The 20,206-nt window shown below is 34.4% G+C and overlaps 1 protein-coding gene across 13 annotated transcripts in view; it reads right to left on the bottom strand.

Annotated features, from left to right (window-relative positions):
* Positions 1–20,206, bottom strand: part of LOC135844396 (uncharacterized) — a 141,956-nt gene that overhangs the window by 110,925 nt on the left and 10,825 nt on the right. Inside the window, exons 2-3 of one of the 13 annotated variants that reach the window (XM_065362589.1) lie at positions 2,961–3,065; positions 734–2,879 (exon numbers count right to left, since the gene is read on the bottom strand). The exons of 9 other annotated variants lie outside the window; for them this stretch is intronic. In XM_065362589.1, coding sequence (XP_065218661.1) covers positions 1,051–2,879; positions 2,961–3,012 — 1,881 coding nt within the window. In that variant the 5' untranslated portion in view covers positions 3,013–3,065 and the 3' untranslated portion in view covers positions 734–1,050. Of the gene's footprint in view, positions 1–733; positions 2,880–2,960; positions 3,066–5,443; positions 7,358–7,429; positions 7,563–9,338; positions 11,440–11,514; positions 11,642–13,210; positions 15,856–15,947; positions 16,167–20,206 lie in introns of those variants that run through there. 3 more of the 13 variants (XM_065362585.1, XM_065362583.1, XM_065362575.1) reach the window with 3 other exon arrangements.

The following is a 20,206-nucleotide window of genomic DNA, read 5'->3' as shown; positions in this document are numbered from 1 at the left end:
ACGTTTCGGGCTTTACACAATTTCAGGGTTCAAGTTGAATGATGGAGGATAAAATCTAGCACAGTTAGAAATTTTTTCAGAATTGGGAACTCCTACGACATCTCATTGTGTAACCTATCAAACCTTTAAAAAACAAAAAAAAAACGGATCATATGCGGTGTTTCAATGATTTTACTTCTCAATGACGTCTTCATTTCTAAATGAGTGATTTTTTTCAATTTATTTTTATTCATTTGTCATTTCAAATTCTGCGTTTAATCTCTCACATTAAATAAATTAAACGACTCATTATCCGTCATATAATTTTTTGCTGGTTTCAATTTTCCATCAAATCGATTATGATCTACTCAAGCTTAATTCTCTCAGTGATCATATGGAATTGAACCGTCCGAAACTTTTCAAAGATATATTCGAATTAACGTACGTACGTATGTAACGTATATGATTTCAAAGGCATAGATTAAGAATTTAATGCTGGCAAAGTTTTTTTTTTTCAAGTATAATGTAGATTGAGTTCCACAAATGTCAAATTTTGGGCTCAAGCTTGATTTAAAATCAAAAATTGTGACGTGACGTACACAACTACTCGTAAACCTATGCCCAGCTGCCCAGTTCAGTAATTATTGTTCAATTCTATACATATTTTCTCCTACAAATATTTCAAATTCGTTTCAGTCGTAGGTTATCTCATTAAAAATCCAGCTAAAAAATTATTTACAAAGAAAATAAAATATTTACAGAAAAATACATATTATATTCGTCACCATTAGAACCACCATGCCATTTTTAAAACCATAAATGAATAATTCAAACGATAAGAATTATAAAAAAATACAATAAAATATTGGTAAATGCCATCTTTTTTTTTTGGGTGGGCGATTAGTTTCACTCACAAGAGATAACAAAAACATGGCAACATTTTTAAAAAAATTGACACCTCACACCAAAAAATTCATCGAATTGAAATGAAACAGGTATACTTAATTCTACAGCTTAATAGGTAGGTTAACTTGATAATAAAGTTATTATAGTAGTTCGACAAATTAAACGTCACGCTAAAAATTCCACAATTCGTCTTCTTTCTTTGTCACTATAAACATCAAACCTTCCTTCTTTCAGACGATCAATTAATATCGTCCTCAAGACGACTCTATCTGAGACCGATTCGAGAAACCAGCGAGCGCATTTTTCTGCATCAACAAGCTGTCCATGGAGTACCATATCCTGCACTTTATTAATTCCCTCTGGTGATAAAATAATCCTTTTCTTGAACTCTGTAGCTAGTTCAGCGGGTAAACCGTCGGCTACAATTTCAGCCAAGACGTCATTTCTCGAACCGAAATGACCATAACAAGCTCTGAAACCAGGACGCGACATGAGTAGTTTACTTTTGTAGCTGGACATAATTTCCGGATACGATGACACGAGCGGAGACAACAGATTATTCAATCCTCCCAAAACTCCAGTCGAATAATAAGTTAGACATTTCTCATCGAGATGGTTCAGATTCGTGCTGAAAAACCTGCGTATAAGTTGCTCTGATGAAGGATCTGTTTTTGGGTATCCAAAATCCAACAATTTCACAAGCGTTTCGGTCTTATGACCGACGATCAATGTTCTGCATTGTTTCTTGAAACACGGGGCTTTTGTTAGCGATAACTTGAACTCTGTCGACCCAACTGCTGCTGCGGGAAAGCATAAGTTTTCCACGTGGCTCAGCAATTCTACGGCATTCAGAGTAATTAATTTTTTGCACCATTCGCTGAAAAATTTCTTTTTCGTGATTTCTCTTTTAATATCAGCGCAGGCGGGATCCAACAAAACCAACGATAAGAAATTCAAACGCTTTGTTTGTTCGCGTTCGCACCATTCAAATAACTTCGTGATGAAATTATCATCGGCTTCGCCGTAATTTAAAACATAACACTTCAAATCATCGCGAGCAGTATTCCAAATTTCAGTCAGAACGAATTCTTCTGTTGAGCTCTGGTACATCACGTCAAATAAGGAAACGAATTCATGTTCGGAGATTACGTCGCGAACATAGTACCACGTGTCAATAATTTCTTCATAATTTTCCCAATACGCGTAGTTACTCACAATATCCCCAAGTTTACCCATAATCACTTGCAAACGTTGCGATTCGTCTAGTTTCAACAGTAACAATTTTTGAAAATACGCTCCTTGTCGGTCGATTAACGATGTAACCACTGGGACTCGTCGTTCGGTGGCCAAACGATCGAAAAAATACTCGATGGCAGACCAGTTATTGATGGAAGGTTTCATAATCATGAATTCTGCAATGGGCATATTACTTTGGGTCTGTATATTTTGTAATTTACCGGCGCAATAACATATCCAATAATACATCAAAAAAGGACGTTGATCGACTTCAATACTAGTCACTTGGTGATGATGTTTCACTGTAGACCAAATCCTCACTATATCTTCTTGCAGGCAATAAATACACGCCAAACGGAACTTATCATCGTCGGTTAGTACATCAGACGTTAATAAATTGCGAGCAGTTTCTGCGGAATTTACAGTTCCATTAGGATGCCAAATAATGTAACTGATGTGCTGATACAAATCATATTTGTCTTCTTCATCGATTAATTCCATTCGGAAGAGGTAAGAAATCCAGTCGTCTACGCTGGATTTCACTCCGTTGAAATGATTCATGATACTTGGCGCAAACGATTTGGGCACAGGTAATGCCTCTACCCATTTAGGTACTTCTTCTTTTAATGATTCACACCATTCGTGGTGAAACGTGATCATATCTGGTATCACGACGCCGTCGGTAGCACGATTCCACAATGCGATTGCTACGCTAATTGATGCCATTTTTTCTAATTTTAGCACCGTCGTGGGTACAACTGGAACAAGTAATCCGAATCGATTAATTATTAGTACCTAGTTGATGCGAACTGCAAAAAAAAAAAAATGATTCAACTTACGACTAGCATCATCGACGTAGTCACCCCACTCGCTATCATAGTCGCTGCGCATATTCTCACCCACAGTCGACTCCAACAGTAGGAAAATATTTTGAATTAGTTCAGCTTTCATGAAACAAACAATAACATTCAATTGAGCAGGTACTTGATGTTGAATTGAAATGGACGGTTTAATTCAGTAGACAACAGAAAAAATAAGCAAAATCTATATGTATGTAATGTACTGATAAGTGATAACTTGGCACTTTACTGATAACAGCTCTGAGTAGGAGACTGGCGCTATCTAAAGTAATTACAAGACTCAAGACTAGATACAAGTGCTGCACTGCTGCGCTGCATCGATGAAGTGCTGTCAACACCTGGTTGTTCGATAACGTACTTACATACAATACATAGCCCTCCCCCTCCCCCTCCCCCATCAAAAAAAACTATAAAGGTCTTTGAGGGTCTCTACAGGTTTTTCAAATTCTCAACAGTTCAATTTTTTCACGCAGAAGCAGAATTAATACAAATTAATAGGGGTGTTCGAGCGCTCTACAGCTACAGAACGCTGCAGAATTTACAGAAAACGAAAAAAATTAGGGTTTTTGAGCGCTCGTGATAGACTCAAAATGGACTATAGACTGCTGTAATCTGCAGGTTTCTGTAACTTGCTAGAGAGCGCTCAAACACCCAGGTTGTTGGTAATTTTTGCCTTTTGGAGTATTTTTTCAATTTCAAAAAAATTCTATACGTTTCTTTCCTTGCTCAAAACTTTGTAAAATTAGCTTATTAAGTTCATTAGTTTCAACTCTTGTTTATTTTGTACTACATTCCTAGTTCTAAAAAGCTAAACACAAAAAGCAGTCAATTCAATATAACGGCATGAAAAATTATTCAATCAATTGGAGATAGTTTTCTTGAAAGCAAAGCAGCCCAAGCGAAGACAGGGCAAAAGCTCTCAAAAATTTACAATTCAAGAAATTAATTTTCAATTTTTTTTTTCAATAAAATTTGAAATGGAACCTTATCATTAGGTACCTAGATCTACCTAAAAATTTCTCATCCTCCCCTTTAATTTTCCAAGTTTTTCAAAGGACAAATTTAAGGCCTCAAAATACAGCATTTTCATTTCTCTTAAAACTTCGACAACACATACCTAACAAAGAGATCTCTCGAGCTATCCGCCTCCGATTTTTGAGCGAGACTGCGAATATTGGAAAGAGTATGGTCTAAAACCTCATCCATAACCGAAGTTTCAGCTATACCTAAATTCGTTTTGGCAAACGATCAAAAATTCAAAATTGACCATTTTTAGTGATTCTTTTTTTTGGAAAAAATTATTAATATTCTTCGAAATTCTCAAATTTTATTGATTTAAAAAAAAAATCATGAACAGGTTAGGTAATTTCATTTTCGATTTCAAAATGCAGAAAAAATGTGACAAAAAATCAATATTTCTGAAAATGAACAAAATTTTATTAGGTATTTTTAAATTTAAAAACATATCTGAAAAATTTAAAAAAAATTCTGAGCGTTTAATTAAAATTTGAGCTTAAACTTTCAAATGACATGAAAAACGTTTCGGGCTTTACACAATTTTAGGATTCAAGTTGAATGATGAAGGATAAAATCTAGTGCAGTTGAAAATGATTTCTGAATTGTGAACTCCTATGGCATCTCATCACATTATTGTGTAACCTATCAAACCTTTTATTAAAAAAAAAAATGGATCCAAAGCGATGCTTCAACTTTACTTATCAATGACGTTTTCATTTCGAAATGAGTAATTTTTTCAATTTATTTTTATTCTTTTCAAATTTTGCGTTTAATCGCTCACATTAAATAAATCTAACGACTGATTATCCTTCATTTAATTTTTTCAAAGAGCCTCTACTTGCCATCAAATCAATTTTGTTCTACTCAAGCACAATTCCCTTAGTGATCATAAGGAATTGAATCTTCCGAAGCCTTTTAAAGTTTTATTCGAATTAATGTGTATTACGTAGGTATGTGATGTATGTACCTATATGATTTCGAAGACATAGGTCAGAAATTTAGTGTCAGCAAAGTTTTTTTTTTGTAAGTAGGTATAGTGTAGATTGAGTACCACAAATGTCAAACTTTGCGCTCAAGCTTGATTTAAAATCAAAAATGGTGACGTCGTACATGGCTACGTAAACCCATGCTAAGCTTCCCAGTTGCGTAATTTTAGTTCAAATTTACATTTTATCCTATTTCAAATTCGTTCTAATCTCAATAGAAATCCAACGGAAACATTTTTTAAAACAATAAGAAAATGTTTACAGGTAAATACATATTATATTCGCCACCATTAGAACAACCATGTCATTTTTAAAACCACAAATGAATAATTCAAACGATAAGAATATAAAAATACAATAAAATATTGATAAATAGCTATTTTTTTTTTTTTTTTGGTGGGTGATTCAACATAAAAGAAAAAGGATACCCCGCAGTAAAAAATTCAACGAACTGAAATGAAACAGGTATACCCAATTCTACAGCTTAATAGGTACGCTAACTTGATAATAAAGTTATTACAATAGCTCGACAAATGAAACATCATACTAAAAATTCCATAATCTTTCTTCTACTTTCGTCACTGCGAAAATAGAACTTTTCTTCTTTCTGACGATCAATTAACATCGTCCTCAAGACTTTTCTATCCGAATCCGATTCGAGAAACCAACGAGCGCATTCTTCTGCATCATCAAGGTGATAGAGTACCATTCTCTCCATTTTATTAATTGCCTCTGGATAAAAAATTATCCTTTTCTTGAACTCTGTAGCCAGTTCAGCAGGTAAACCATCGGCTACAATTTCAGCCAAGACATTATTTCTCGAACCGAAATGACCATAACAAGCTCGGAAACCAGGACGCGACATGAGTAGTTTACTTTTATAGTTGGACATAATTTCCGGATACGATGACACGAGCGGAGCCAACAAATCATTCAATCCTTTCAAATCTCCAGTCGAATAATAAGTTAGACATTTCTGATCGAGACGGTTCAAATGCGTGCTAAAAAACTTGCGTACAAATAGCTCCGATGAAGGATCTGTCTTTGGGTATCCCAATTTCAACAATTTCACAAGAGTTTTGGTTTCATGACTGATGATCAATGTTTTGCATTGTTTCTTGAAACACGGTGTTTTTGTCAGAGATAACCTGAACTTTATCGACTCAACTGCTGCGGGAAAACATAAGTTTACCAAATGGCTTAGCAAATCTAAGGCATTTAGAGTAATTAATTTTTTGCACCATTCGCTGAAAACTTTCTTTTTCGTGATTTCTCTTTTAATATCAGCGCAGGCGGGATCCATCAGAACCAATGATAAGAAATTCAAACGCTTTTTTGGCTTACGTTCGCACCATCGAAATAACCTCGTGATGAAATGATCATCTCCGTAATTCAAAACGTAACACTTGAAATCATCGCGAGCAGTGCTCCAAATTTCAGTCAGAACGAGATCTTTCGTTGAGGTTTCGAACATCGCGTCAAATAAAGCAACGAAATCATGTTCGGAGATTACATCGCGAACATAGTGCCACGTATTGATAATTTCTTCATTGTCCTCACAATCCGCGTAATTCCTCACGATCTCTTCAAGTTGATCCATAATCACCTGCAAACGTTGTGATTCATCCAATTTCAACAGCAGTAATTTTTGAAAACATCCAAAGTGTCGGTCGATCAACCAAATAACCATTGGTACTCGTCGTTCAGCGTCTAAACGATCAAAAAAATACTCGATGGCAGGCCAGTTATTGACGGAAGGTTTCATAATCATGAACTCCTCAATGGACACATCACTTCGTATCCGTATATTTTGTAATTCACCGGCGCAATAACATTTCCAATAATACATCAAAAAAGGATACTGAGAGGACCCAATACCATGCACTTGGTGATCATATTCCACTGCAGACCAGATCTTTGCTATATCTTCATGTAGGCAAAACATACAAGCCAAACGAAACTTCTTACCGACGGTCAATACATTCGATTTCAATAAATTTCGAGCTGTTTCGACTGAATTTACGTTTCCATTGGGATACCAAGCAATGTAACTGATGTGTTGATAGAAATCAGATTCGTTTTCGTCATCGTCATCGTCATCATCATCGAAAAATACAATTTGGGAGAAGTAAGTAGTCCACTGCACCCCAAAGCTGAATTCCATTCTGTTGAAATACTTCACGATTCTTGTTGCTAACGATTTAGGTAGAGGTAATGTCTCTACCCATTTGGGTACTCTTTTTTTCAATGACGCACGCCATTTGTCGTGATTTGAGATCATTCCTGGTATCGCAACAGTGGCATGATTCCATAATGCGATTGCTACGCTAGCTGATGCCATTTTTTCTAATTTTGGCGCTGTAGTCGGTATAACTGGAACAAGTATCCCGAATCGATTAATTATTAGGTAGTTGAGGCGAAATGCAAAACACTAATTGAACTTACTACTAGCGTCATCGGAGCAGTAATTCCACGATTCATACCACTCGGTATCGTATTCGGCAAACATGTTCTCGTTAAAATTCCGTCGTAATCATCCACAGCCGCCTCCAATAAGGTAAGAAAATACTTTGAATTACTTCAGGTTTCAAATTTCATGTAACAAGAAATCACATTCAATGGAGCACTATAGGTACTTGATGTTGAAGGTTGAAATGGACGTTTTAATTTAATTTGTCAATAGAAAAATAAGCAAATACTTGAATATCTAATAAGTAATAACTGCTCTAATTTTGAGACTACTGACTACAAATAATAATGCAATAATTTTCAAGTGCTGTCAACGTTCAAATGGCAGAAATAATTACTTCCCGTCGAGACAAAACGAAACATTCAATTCAAAGAACATTCAAAAATACATCATCATGCGAAATTCAAACTATACTGAATTTCATATTATTTTTCATTTTCAAGAAAAGTTTTAAAATGCTGACCCAATCAATAAAGATGACAAAATACATAGGTATTATTATAAACATAAAAAGTAACCAACAGTGCCATTAAAAATTGTTCAATCAATTTGGAATGGTTTTCTGGAAAGTTCAATGGTGAAGAAGGAAAGGAGAGAATTCCAAGAGAAGCATGGGCAAATGGTTTCAAAAATGTATAATTCATGAAGTACCTATTTCCTGTGTTATTATTATTTTAAAATATTATGACGAAAAAAATTGGTGAAATAGGGGGGGAGGGAATTTACGATTTCAACACCCAAACATTTTTTTCGTACCCTCGCTCTTAGTTTTCAAGTTTCACAAAATAAAAATTTGATGCTTCAAAAATACAGCTTTTCATTCCCTTTTTCTCAAAACACAGACAACACCCAAAAAAAATAATATTGACTTCATGACAAAATTGGAATGAAATAAGATAGAAAGTCTTGGAAGCTGCAGGTTTCCAAAAAAAAATATTCATTTTCGGTTCAAAAATGTAGAAAAAATGTGATAAAAAATTGAAATTTCTGAAAATCAACAAAATTTCAATATTTTTGAATTTGAGAATTTATTTGAAAAAGTTTTAAAAAACTCTGAGCGTATATTTAAAATTTGAGCTCAAACTTTCAAATGACCAGAAAAATATTTCGGGCTTTACACAATTTCAGGGTTCAAGTTGAATGATTAAGGATAGAATCTACATAGTGCAGTAAGAAATTTTTCACAATCAGGAACTCCTAACTCCTACGACATCTCATCACATTTTTGTGTAACCTATCAAAGCTTTCAAAAAAAAAAAAAAAAAAAAAAAAAAAAGAATCAAATAAATTGCGGTGTTTCAACTTCACTTTTCAATGACGTCTTCACTTCTGAATGAGTGATTTTTTTCAATTTATTTTTATTCTTTTCAAATTCTACGTTTAACGTATAACATTAAATCAATTAAACGACTGATTATTCTTCATTTAATTTTTGCGGGCCCAAATTAGCCCTAAAATCGATTTTATTCTACTCAAGCACAATTCTCTCAGTGATCATAATATGGAATAGAACACTCCGAAGCTTTTAAAAGATATATTCGAATTAATGTACGTAGGTATGTAATGTGTATGATTTCAAAGGCATAGATTAGGAATTTAGTGCCAGCAAAGTTTTTTTTTTTTTTCAAGAATAATGTAGATTGAGATTTACAACTTTTGCGCTCAAACTTGATTTAAAAACAAAAATTGTGACGTAGTACACGACTCGACTACTTGTGAACCTATGCCTAGTTGCCCAGTTAAGTACTGGTTCAAATCTACATTTTCTCCTATTTCAAATTCGTTCTAGTCGTTGTGTACCAGATAGAGGAAGTTGTCTCATTAAAAATACAGCAAAAAAGTTATTCACAAAGAAAAGAAGATATTTCAGAAAAATGAGAAAATACATAATATATTCGTCACCATTAAAAGAATTCAAACGATAAAAAATATTAAAAAACAATAAAATATTGGTAAATAGCTACATTTTTTTTGGGGGGGGTGTTTAGTTTCACTCACAAGAGATAACAAAAACATTGCAATATCAAACAAAATGGAAATCTCACAGCAAAAAATTCAACGAATTGAAATGAAACAGGTATACGTAATTGTACACCTTATTAGGAACGTTAACTTGATAATAAAGTTATTACAATAGCTCGACAAATTAAACATTATGCTAAAAATTCCATAATCTTTCTTCTACTTTTGTCACTGCGAAAATAGAACATTTCTTCTTTCTGACGATCAATTAACATAGTCCTCAAGACTTTTCTATCTGAATCCGATTCGAGAAACCTGCGAGCGCATTCTTCTGCATCACGCAACGGTCCGGCAAGTACCATATCCTCCACTTTATCAATTCCCTCAGGTGATAAAATTATCCTTTTTTTGAACTCTGCAGCCAGTTCAGCGGGTAAACCATCGGCTACAATTTCAGCCAATACATTATTTCTCGAACCGAAATGGCCATAACAAGCTCTGAAACCAGGACGGGACATGAGTAGTTTACTTTTGTAGTTGGACATAATTTCCGGATACGATGACACGAGCGGAGCCAACAAATCATTCAATCCTTTCAAATCTCCAGTCGAATAATAAGTTAGACATTTCTGATTGAGATGGTTCAGATGCGTGCTGAAAAACTTGCGTACAAATAGCTCCGATGAAGGATCTGTTTTTGGGTATCCAAATTCCAACAATTTCACAAGCGTTTTGGTTTTATGACCGATGATCAATGTTCTGCATTGTTTCTTGAAACACGGGGCTTTTGTCAACGATAACTTGAACTCTGTCGACCCAACTGCTGCTGCGGGAAAGCATAAGTTTTCCACGTGGCTTAGCAATTCTAAGGCGTTTAGAGTAATTAATTTTTTGCACCATTCGCTGAAAACTTTCTTTTTCGTGATTTCTCTTCTAATATCAGCGCAGGCGGGATCCAACAAAACCAACGATAAGAAATTCAAACGATTTTTTTGCTTACGTTCGCACCATATAAATAAATTCGTGATGAAATAATTATCGCCGTAATTCAAAACGTAACGTTTGAAATCATGGCGAGCAGTGCTCCAAATTTCAGTCAGGACGAAATCTTTCGTTGATCTTTCCAACATCACGTCAAACAAGGCAAGGAAATCACGTTCGGAGATCATATCGCGAACATAGTACCACGTATTGATAATTTCTTCATTGTCCCCCCATTCCGCGTAATTCCTCACGATTTGCGCAAGTTGACCCATAATCACCGGCAAACGTTGTGATTCTTCCAGTTTTGCCAGCAGTAATTTTTGAAAACATGCTCCGTGTCCGTCGAAGTCGTCGATCAACGAAATAACCATTGGTACTCGTCGTTCAGCGTCCAAACGATCAAAAAAATACTCGATGGCAGGCCAGTTATTGACTGAAGGTTTCCTAATCATGTACTCCTCAATGGACACATCACTTCGCATCCGTATATTTTGTAATTGACCGGCGCAATAACATTTCCAATAATACATCAAAAAAGGACTTCGATCGACTTCAATACTAACCACTTGGTGATCATATTTCACTGTAGGCCAAATCCTCACTATATCTTCTTGCAGGCAATACGTACATGCCAAACGGAACTTCTCGCCGACAGACAATGCATTAGATTTCAATAAATTTCGAGCCGTTTCTGCGGAATTAACAATTCCATTGGGATGCCAAATAATGTAACCGAGGTACTGATACAAATCACATTTTGTTCCTTCATCGAAAAATACCATTTGAAAGAGGTAGGAAATCCAGTCGCGTACGCTGGATTCCACTGTGTAGAAATGATTCATGGTTTTCGCTGCTAACGATTTAGGTAGAGGTAATGCCTTAACCCATTTACGTACTTCTTTATCTAATGCACACCAGTCGTACTGCTTCGAGATCATTTCTGGTGTCATAACGCCGTCTTCGATAGCACGATTCCATAATGCGATTGCTAAAATAACTGATGCCATTTTTTCTAATTTTACCGCGGTGGTCGGTATAACTGGAACAAGTAGCCCGAATCGATTAATTATTAGGTACTAGTTGATGCAAAATGCAAAACAATAATTCGACTTACAAATAGTGTGTTCGGGACCCCACGATTCATACGACAGGTAATCGTCGTATTCGCCAAACATATTCTCGCTGAAATCCATGTCGTAATCATCCACAGCAGACTCCAATAAAAAAAATATTTTGAATTACTTCAGGTTTCAGATTTCATGGAACAAAAAATCACATTCAATTGAGCAGAATATAGGTACTTGATGTTGAAGGTTGAAATGAATGTTTCAATTCATTTGTCAATAGAATAATAAGCAAATATTTGTATAACTAATAACTGCCTGATTTTGTGACTAAAAAAGAAAAATTTTCAAATACCGTCAACGTTCAAATGGCAGAAATAATTACTTCCCGTCGAGACAGAACGAAATATTCATAATTCAAAGAACATTCAAAAATACATCATCATGTGAAATTCAAACTACTGAATTTCATATTCCTTTTCAATATCAATAATCTTTTAAAATTTTAATCCGATCAATAAAGATACAAAATATTTCATCAAACAGTGGCATCAAAAATTGTTCAATCAATTTTGGATGGTCTTCTGGAAAGTTCAATTGTGAAAAAGGAAAGAAAAGCATCCCAAGGGACGCACAGGCAAATGGTTTCATAAATGTATACTTAATTCGAGAAGTATTTCCTGTATTATTATTTTAAAATAATTATGACGAAAAATGTTGGTGTAATCGTGTGAGGGGGGGGGGGCGAGATTCACGATTTTGTATAGATTTTTCACCTTCAACAACAAAACTATAACTTCTAAACTCGTAAATTCAGAACTGGGCTGCTACAGATAGAAAAATTATCCCAGAATAGTGAATTTTTCCTCAATTTTTCAAACCTTTTCCCCTATATAATATCACATAAAATTCAGTTTTGAAAAAGAACAAAAGTGAAGCGTTTGAGAATTCACGTCAAAATTCTCTTGAGCTTGGAATTTTTCAGATTCGAACAATCGTTTTGTAAAAAATTCAATTTTGAAAAACAAAAAGAAAGCGATTCGAGTCAAGTAACGGTAAAATCTTTCAGAAATCAGAAATTCTGAGGGTGTCCAACAAAATTTCAAAACGAAAAAGTAGGACTTAGGTAGGACTTTCAGCAGGTCATTTTTCGAGCACTGATGGAATTTTTCAAGGTGGAGGGGAGCGACAACATTTACATTCAAGTTTTCAGCCAAATTTTTGTAAAAAATGCTTGATTTTCTGATGTTTTCAAACACCTTATGATTTTATTTAAGCAAGTAGACGCTAAAAATGTAACGTTTTACTTCAATTTTTTGTTTTATTTCTCCTTATCAACTTTAAAAATTGACGAATATCGCATCATGTTCGCTTAAAATCAAATTCAACTCAAATTCTTCAATTTTGATTGTGAATATTTCATATTAGGTAGGTACTATTTGCTTCAAAATTTTGAAATTCGAATAATTAGTAATTTTTTGGTGAAAAATTGAAAAATAAAGAAAAGCAAAGGGGCTCGAGCAAAGCGAGGGCGAAAGTTCTCAAAAATGTGTAATTAAAAATCTAAATAAGTCGACAAATGAGCCCTATTCTACAAAATTTACCCAAAATTCCGGAAAAAACGGGAAGAATATTGAAAATTTTAAAGTTTTATTGAAAAAAAAGTAGTACATTTGGATAAAATTGTTGAAAAGTACTCCTTTAGTAGGACCTGATAAGACATCTAAACGTCTACAGGAAATTTTATAAAAAGCAAATCTCACTATTTTTCACTACCATACAACACCATTTTCGGACAATTTTTGCCCAACCAGTCTCTCTACTTTTTTTTTAGCTTATTCAATCAGACCTCATTTTCAAATTAAAGCACTAAACTGAATATCAGAAGTCCGCTGTAGGCGGTACTCTTATTCTGAAAGTGGAAAAAATTGACAAAAATGCATTTATGTGCAATTAAAAACTATAATAATAATTATTTCATTTTCGAAACAGTGTTCAAAATTCAATAACACGAAAACAAAAAGAGTATATAAATAAATATAGGTGCACAGTTCATTATTCCTACGTAGGTATAAAATTTCACATTATGTATTCCAACATTGAATGTAACTTTACATTTGAATATCAATATATTTTACAAAGGTCTGCTGACGTTTGAAACTAAGAAAATTCTTCTTCTTAAATACGAGTAAATTCTGGAATTTTTATGACTTCTATGAGACGTAAAAGTGGTGAAAAGGTTGAATATTACAAACATTTTATGCTTAAAATCTAAATCACACTATCTAACAAATTGAAGGTCTCATTATCCTTCATAATATACAGGTACATTATGTAACCTTATATCAGAAAAAAAAATATTTTATCAAAGTCTGACGTTTGAAATTCAAATCAAAGCATCAGATATAATCCTGAATAATTCAATTCAATTTCATTTCAGTTTGTGGAAACTTTTCTCTTATTTCTTCGAGAATAATAGTACTACGAATTGAGATAGAATAGTTCTACATAGGTACAAACTTATAGTAGACCAACTCAAAAAATCAAAAATGCGTATAAACAAAATTACAACAAAAATTCCAAAACTTTTTTTCTCGTTTCAGGCTGAACGCCAGACGTTTCTTTTTTCAGACGACTAATAAATCGCGTCCTCAACTTCTTTCTATCCGTGCTTGATTCGAGAAACAAACGAGCACATTTCTCCGCCTCACTCAGCGGTCCATCAGCTATCATATCCCACAGTTTATCGATCCCTTCGCGAGAAAAAATAATCTTCTTCTTAAACTCAGCGATCTGTTCTGCTGGCACACCATTGACAATAATTTCAGCCAAGATATTCGTCGACCGGAAATTATTTATGCAAGCTTTGAAACCATTCTGCGACACGAGTAATTTACGTTTATACTCAGAAATGATATCCGGATACGATGCCATGAGCGGAGCCAGCATCTCATTCAAACGTTTCAAGTTTCCAGTCGAGTAATAAGTCAAACACTGGTAATCGAGGTTTCCTAAAAACTTGCCCAAAAATTTACTAACCAATTGTGCCGATGAAGGATCTGTTTTTGAAAACGCGAAATCCAATATTCTCACCAACGCTTCAATTTTATAATCCATTATCAGCGCTTTGCAATGCTTATTGAAATACGGTAGTTTGACTAGAGATAGCTTGAACTCGATTGATTCTACAGTATCGGGAAGGTACAAGTTGATTATTCGATCGAGTAATTCTGCACTATTATTACATATCAATCTTTCGCACAATTTGCTGAAAACTTTCGTTTCAGTGATTTCTCGTTTAATTTCTTTAGGGCAAAAGGAGATCACCGATGATAAAAAATTAAAACTGTTTTCTAAACGATAATCGCACCATTCCAATAATTTCACGATGAAATCGTTATCGCCGCAATATAAAATATAAAGCTTTAAATTATCGCGAGCCGAGTTCCAAATTTCTGTCAAAATCACTATGGAATTATCAGTGACGCTGACAATTAGCTCTCTGAATAGAGCAACGAATCGCTCTTCGGTGATCAAATCGCAAACATCGTACCACAATGCGATGCAATTTTCCATATTATCGTCAACATTCCAATGAGACGCGTAGTTAGCTAAAATCTGAGGCATTTTCTCCGTAATCACAGCGAACCGTTGAGATTTGTTGAGTTTCATCAACAATAGCTTTTGAAAACGTACACCGTGTTTGCTAATCAACGAAATAGCATTTGCGACTTGTTGTAAGGAATTCAAACGATCGAAAAAATACTCGATGGCTGGCCAGTTATCGACGAAATGTTGCTGAATCATGAACTCGTCGACAGACTGATTTCTCGACGTTCTTATCGTATCCAATTTACCGGCGCAGTAACATTTCCAATAACAGATCAAAGGATATCGAGAGAATTGCTGGGATTCATCAACAAGATCGTTATCACCCTTCATGGAGGGCCACATTTTTTCTATTTCTTTTCGCAGGCAAAACGTACAAGCCAAATGAAACTTGGCCGCATTTGTCAATTCGTCAGATTTTAATAAATTTCGAACAGTTTCTCTGAAATTCATCGTTCCATTGGGGTACCAAATTATATGGCCGATATGACGATATAAACCAGATTTTTTTCCTCGCCTCAGAAATACTGCTCGAAAAATATAAGATATCCATAACTCTACATTGGAACTCACGTAATCGAAATGAGACTGAATAGGTACAGCAAACGATTTAGGTATAGGTAACGCATCTATCCATTTGGGTATTTCGATCTTCAACAATTTGCACCAGTTGTCGTGATCTACGATGAATCCTGGTATAGCGACAGTAGCACGATTCCATAACTGGATTGCCACACTAAAAGATGCCATTTTTTCCAAATTAAGCGCGGTGATCGGTTTGACTGGAACAATTTACCCAAATTGGTCGATTAGTCGATTTCTGACGAAATAAAATTCGCGCAAATCAACGCCAGAATAGTGATTCAACACTTACGATTAGCGCCATCGCAGTCACCCAAATCACTATCGGAATCACCATCGTGTTCTCTGGGAGTGCCTTCGATTGCCCCGTCGACGTCATCGTCGTCATCAAAATCCATATCGACGGAAAACTCGTAAGCATTAGTATCCATAGTTGACTCGAATGTTAATCAATATTTCGAATTATTCCAGTTCTCGGTTTACAAAAAATCACATTCAATTGAGCAGGCACCTGGTATTGAAATAGATGTTTTAATTCGATTGATAATAAATACCAAGATGAATATTTAAATTATAATAGAAAACAACTGCTTTGATTTCAGAACTTCATCTCGCTATATAGGTATCGATAGCAAATTATACAGGGTGTTCCAGAATAACCTTTCACATTTTGGTGAGCACTGATCTGCGTTCAAATGGTGTTAGGGGAATGGTAAAAGCGGTTCCAGGTAGCCAACACATGCCGAATTATGTTTCAGTATTAATTTTTTACCATGGAGAAGTGGACGGCTGTGCAGCGCGCTTTTATTGTAAAGGCCTTTTTCAAAAATAATGACTCTTACATTAGTGCAATTCGTGCCTTCCGCAAACATTTTAAACTTACCGGTAAAAGTGAAGTGCCATCGAGGCCAACAGTGAAATTATGGGTAAAAAACTTCGAGAAAACCGCTCATGCTTGTAAAAATAAGCCTACAGGTCGGAAAAGATCAGTAAGAACGCCAGAAACAACGGACCGAGTAAGGCATTCAGTACAGACTACCCCTACCACTTCAATACGTAAACGAGCGTTAAATTTAAAAATCAAACCAACTTCTCTGCAACGAATTTTATCTGAAGACCTCAGTTTCCATCCATATAAGATTTTAATCATTCAAAAGTTACAAAAAACTGATTTTGTGAGAAGAAAATCATTTGCCGAGGATATGCTTACAAGAATTGATACTGGTGAGATTCCATTGAACTCGTTACTCTTTACTGATGAAGCTCATTTTTATCTAAACGGTGATGTGAATAAACAAAATATGCGCTACTGGTCGACAGAGAATCCGATGATAATACACGAGAAACCTCTACACTCCGCTAAGTTGACTGTTTGGATGGGCGTGGCTAAATTCGGTATAGTGGGACCGTATGTGTTTGATGAAACGGTGAACGGTGAGAGGTATCGCAAAATGTTAAACGAGTTTCTCATTCCTGAATTGAAACGCAGACACAAGTATAGAGTTACTTGGTTCCAACAGGATGGCGCTACCTGTCATTCCGCAACGGACACGATTTCTTTATTGCGTGAGCATTTTGGTCATCGAATAATTTCGCTGAACACAGAAATTTCATGGCCACCTCGATCCCCTGATTTTTCAGCATGTGATTTTTTTTTATGGGGTTACCTCAAGTCAAAAGTATATCAAGATGATCCTAGGACTCTGAAACAGCTCCTAGATAATATTATTCGTGAATCAAGACTGATTAGAAGAGAAATGCTCAACAAAGTGTTCAATAATTTTAAAAAACGTTTGGTCGATTGTGTCAAAAATGATGGAAAACATCTTGGTGGAATAATTTTTAAAACTTAATTTATAATGAAAACTCAAATATATGGTCTAAAAACGGCACATTTCTACTTCATTTTGGTTATAAAAAAATTTCCGTAACCATTTTTCTCTCAGAGCTACTAATAAAACAAAAGTGAAAGGTTATTCTGGAACACCCTGTAGCTTCTGTCAATATTCAAATGAAAATCAGAACAACATCGGGATCGTTCTAAGCCACGTAGTTCAAAATCTCCCCCTCCCTATGTTGACCAATTGATCGAATTTTAATGAAATTGTTATAGTTATTTGGATCATTAACATAATTAAAGAATCAGAGAACAAAGATCGAATCTGATCAGGTACAGGGTGTCTAACAAAACTCCCGAACAAAAAAATCATGACTTAATGACTTATTTTCCACATTTTCACCGCATAAACTACCCCCCCCCCCCCCCAAAAAAAAAATTAAATAACTTGAAACTGCGAGGAAATTTTTTTCAATTTGTAGGCAGTAAGTATTTCAGTTTTTCAATTTTTCTGATTTTTTTTCATTTTATGGACTTTTAAAAAAATTTTAAAGTGTGTTTCGAGCAAAATTCATGAGTTTTTCATGACTTTTTATGACTACCAACCAAAATTTATGACTTTCATGACCGTTAGACACCCTGAGATATTGGATCGAGGAAACGTTCAAATCTGATCCGATTAAAACTATCATAGCCAATTCAAAGGTCAAGGGTTCAGGGTTCATAACTTCATACTCTATTTTTTCAATGAAAAAAAGTGACTTCAGTAACGAAAAAAAAAAAACGCTGGAAAAAACACCTAACCAAAAAGTAACCACAAGGTTGATAACACGAGAGCAAAACATATTGTAGGTATGTATAAAAAAATAAGTAAAACCCCATTCAAATGCAACTTTTTGGAATTTTTTGAAGAAAAAGTGAATTTTTCAAGCGATTTTGATGAACAACTTTTTAAAAAAAATGAGACTGGAATCTCAAAAAAAAAAATTAATTTTTAACCACTTTGCTAAAAAGCGAACATTTTTCTAATTTTTGGAAAAACGAGAACTTTTGAGAATTTCTGACGAAAAGCAAGACATTGACAATTTTAGCAATTTCTGGCTAAAAGATCGACTTTTAAGCAATTCTTGGAGAAAAAAAGGGTGAGACTTTTCAGCAGTTTCGCTGAAAAACGACAAGTTTTGTCAAAAAACAGAACTTTTTTTTCATAGGCATGTAATTAGTGGCAAAAAATATACCTTTCCGAAATTTTTGTCCAAAAAGCAAGACTTTTTGCAACTTTTGGGTAATTTTTGGAAAAACGTGAGATTTTTTTAGCAATTTTATGTCGAAAAAACGATATTTTTTTCCAACTATTTGGTGAAAAGGCGAGATTGAAAAAAGTAACATTAGCAATTAAAACGTTGGAAAAGTAACCGAGTACGAACCCTGTAGAATTAGATATAATATAATTGCATCGAGAGAATATCCGGATGTGATCTGATCAGATCCAATCAAACTTTTGAAACCTGATGAGATTTAAACAGATCTAAACTCTACTTCTCGGATTTCAAAAAATTCAGATTCGGCCCATGAAAAATATCAAAATTCCATCAAACAAATTTCACGTGGTATCTAATGGATTTTCTTTGTTGAAAAATATCACTACTTTTTTCAATGTACTTCTAAGAAAGCTTTCCATTCAACCCCTTCCCCACCCAATAATCATACACAAAATCAACTCAGTTAAATTTTCCAAAAAAATTGAACTTGGAAGACAATTTGTACACAAAGTGTATTTTAATTTCATCAAAAATTAACTTTTTTTTCAATGATTTGAAGGTTTTTGTTGCGCGTTTGAATTACATTTTTTCACTACCTTTTTGACTAAATTCACTACTTTCACTTCCTGTTAGATAGATGCCCTGTTTCATCATCAAAATTTTAGCAATACATATTCAAGTTCGATTCACTCCCCTCGATCGCCTTCTTCAGTCATATGCAGCGATTGTATGTTTAAATTATCATCATGGAAATTTTATTTTAAATGTCATATTATGAAAGAAAACGAAAGAGAATTTCAATTTTCTGAGACCCAAATTTGAGAATTGTTGGACCTCTGTTTTGCGACGAATCAACATCATTGAATTATAAGAGGTCGGAGGATAAGGACAGTTTTTTCAATTTGCTTTTCATAAAATTGTACATTTTGACAATTTTTGCAGAGGGCTGCGAGAGCTGATTGGAAATAATTTCTTGCCAAAAAAAGTAGCACTGTTGAGAGAATTTTGAATAAAAGTGAGACTTTATGGAATTTAGAAACATTTGGAAACGAACAAGATTTCTTGACAATTTTTGAGAAAGTAGTGCTTTGCAAACGCAACACTAAAAAGGCAGTATAGTTAGTTAATTTTTAAAAATTAAGAAAAAAAAATAAAAATAAAAATCAAGCAGCCAAAAATTTGAAAAAGTAACAAATGTTACATTTAGTAACTTCAGTAACTTGAAAGCACATTTACAGTACCCTTTCCAAAACTAACAATAAGAATCGTCGAGATTTTCCATTTTTTAAAACATAATTCAGCTCGTGAACAAAAAATTCATATCTACAAGAATTCAAACCCTGAAATTCATTTAGATATTTCATGTAATTTTACATTTGAAAACCATCAAATCAGACTATTGGATTTGATGCAGTTTCATTTCAATTCGTAAAAATTCGTTTCCCGTTTCTT

This window comes from Planococcus citri, chromosome 4 (assembly GCF_950023065.1).
Source record: "Planococcus citri chromosome 4, ihPlaCitr1.1, whole genome shotgun sequence".
NCBI classification, from domain to species: domain Eukaryota; kingdom Metazoa; phylum Arthropoda; class Insecta; order Hemiptera; family Pseudococcidae; genus Planococcus; species Planococcus citri.
This window is presented reverse-complemented; position numbering and strand designations above follow the sequence as displayed.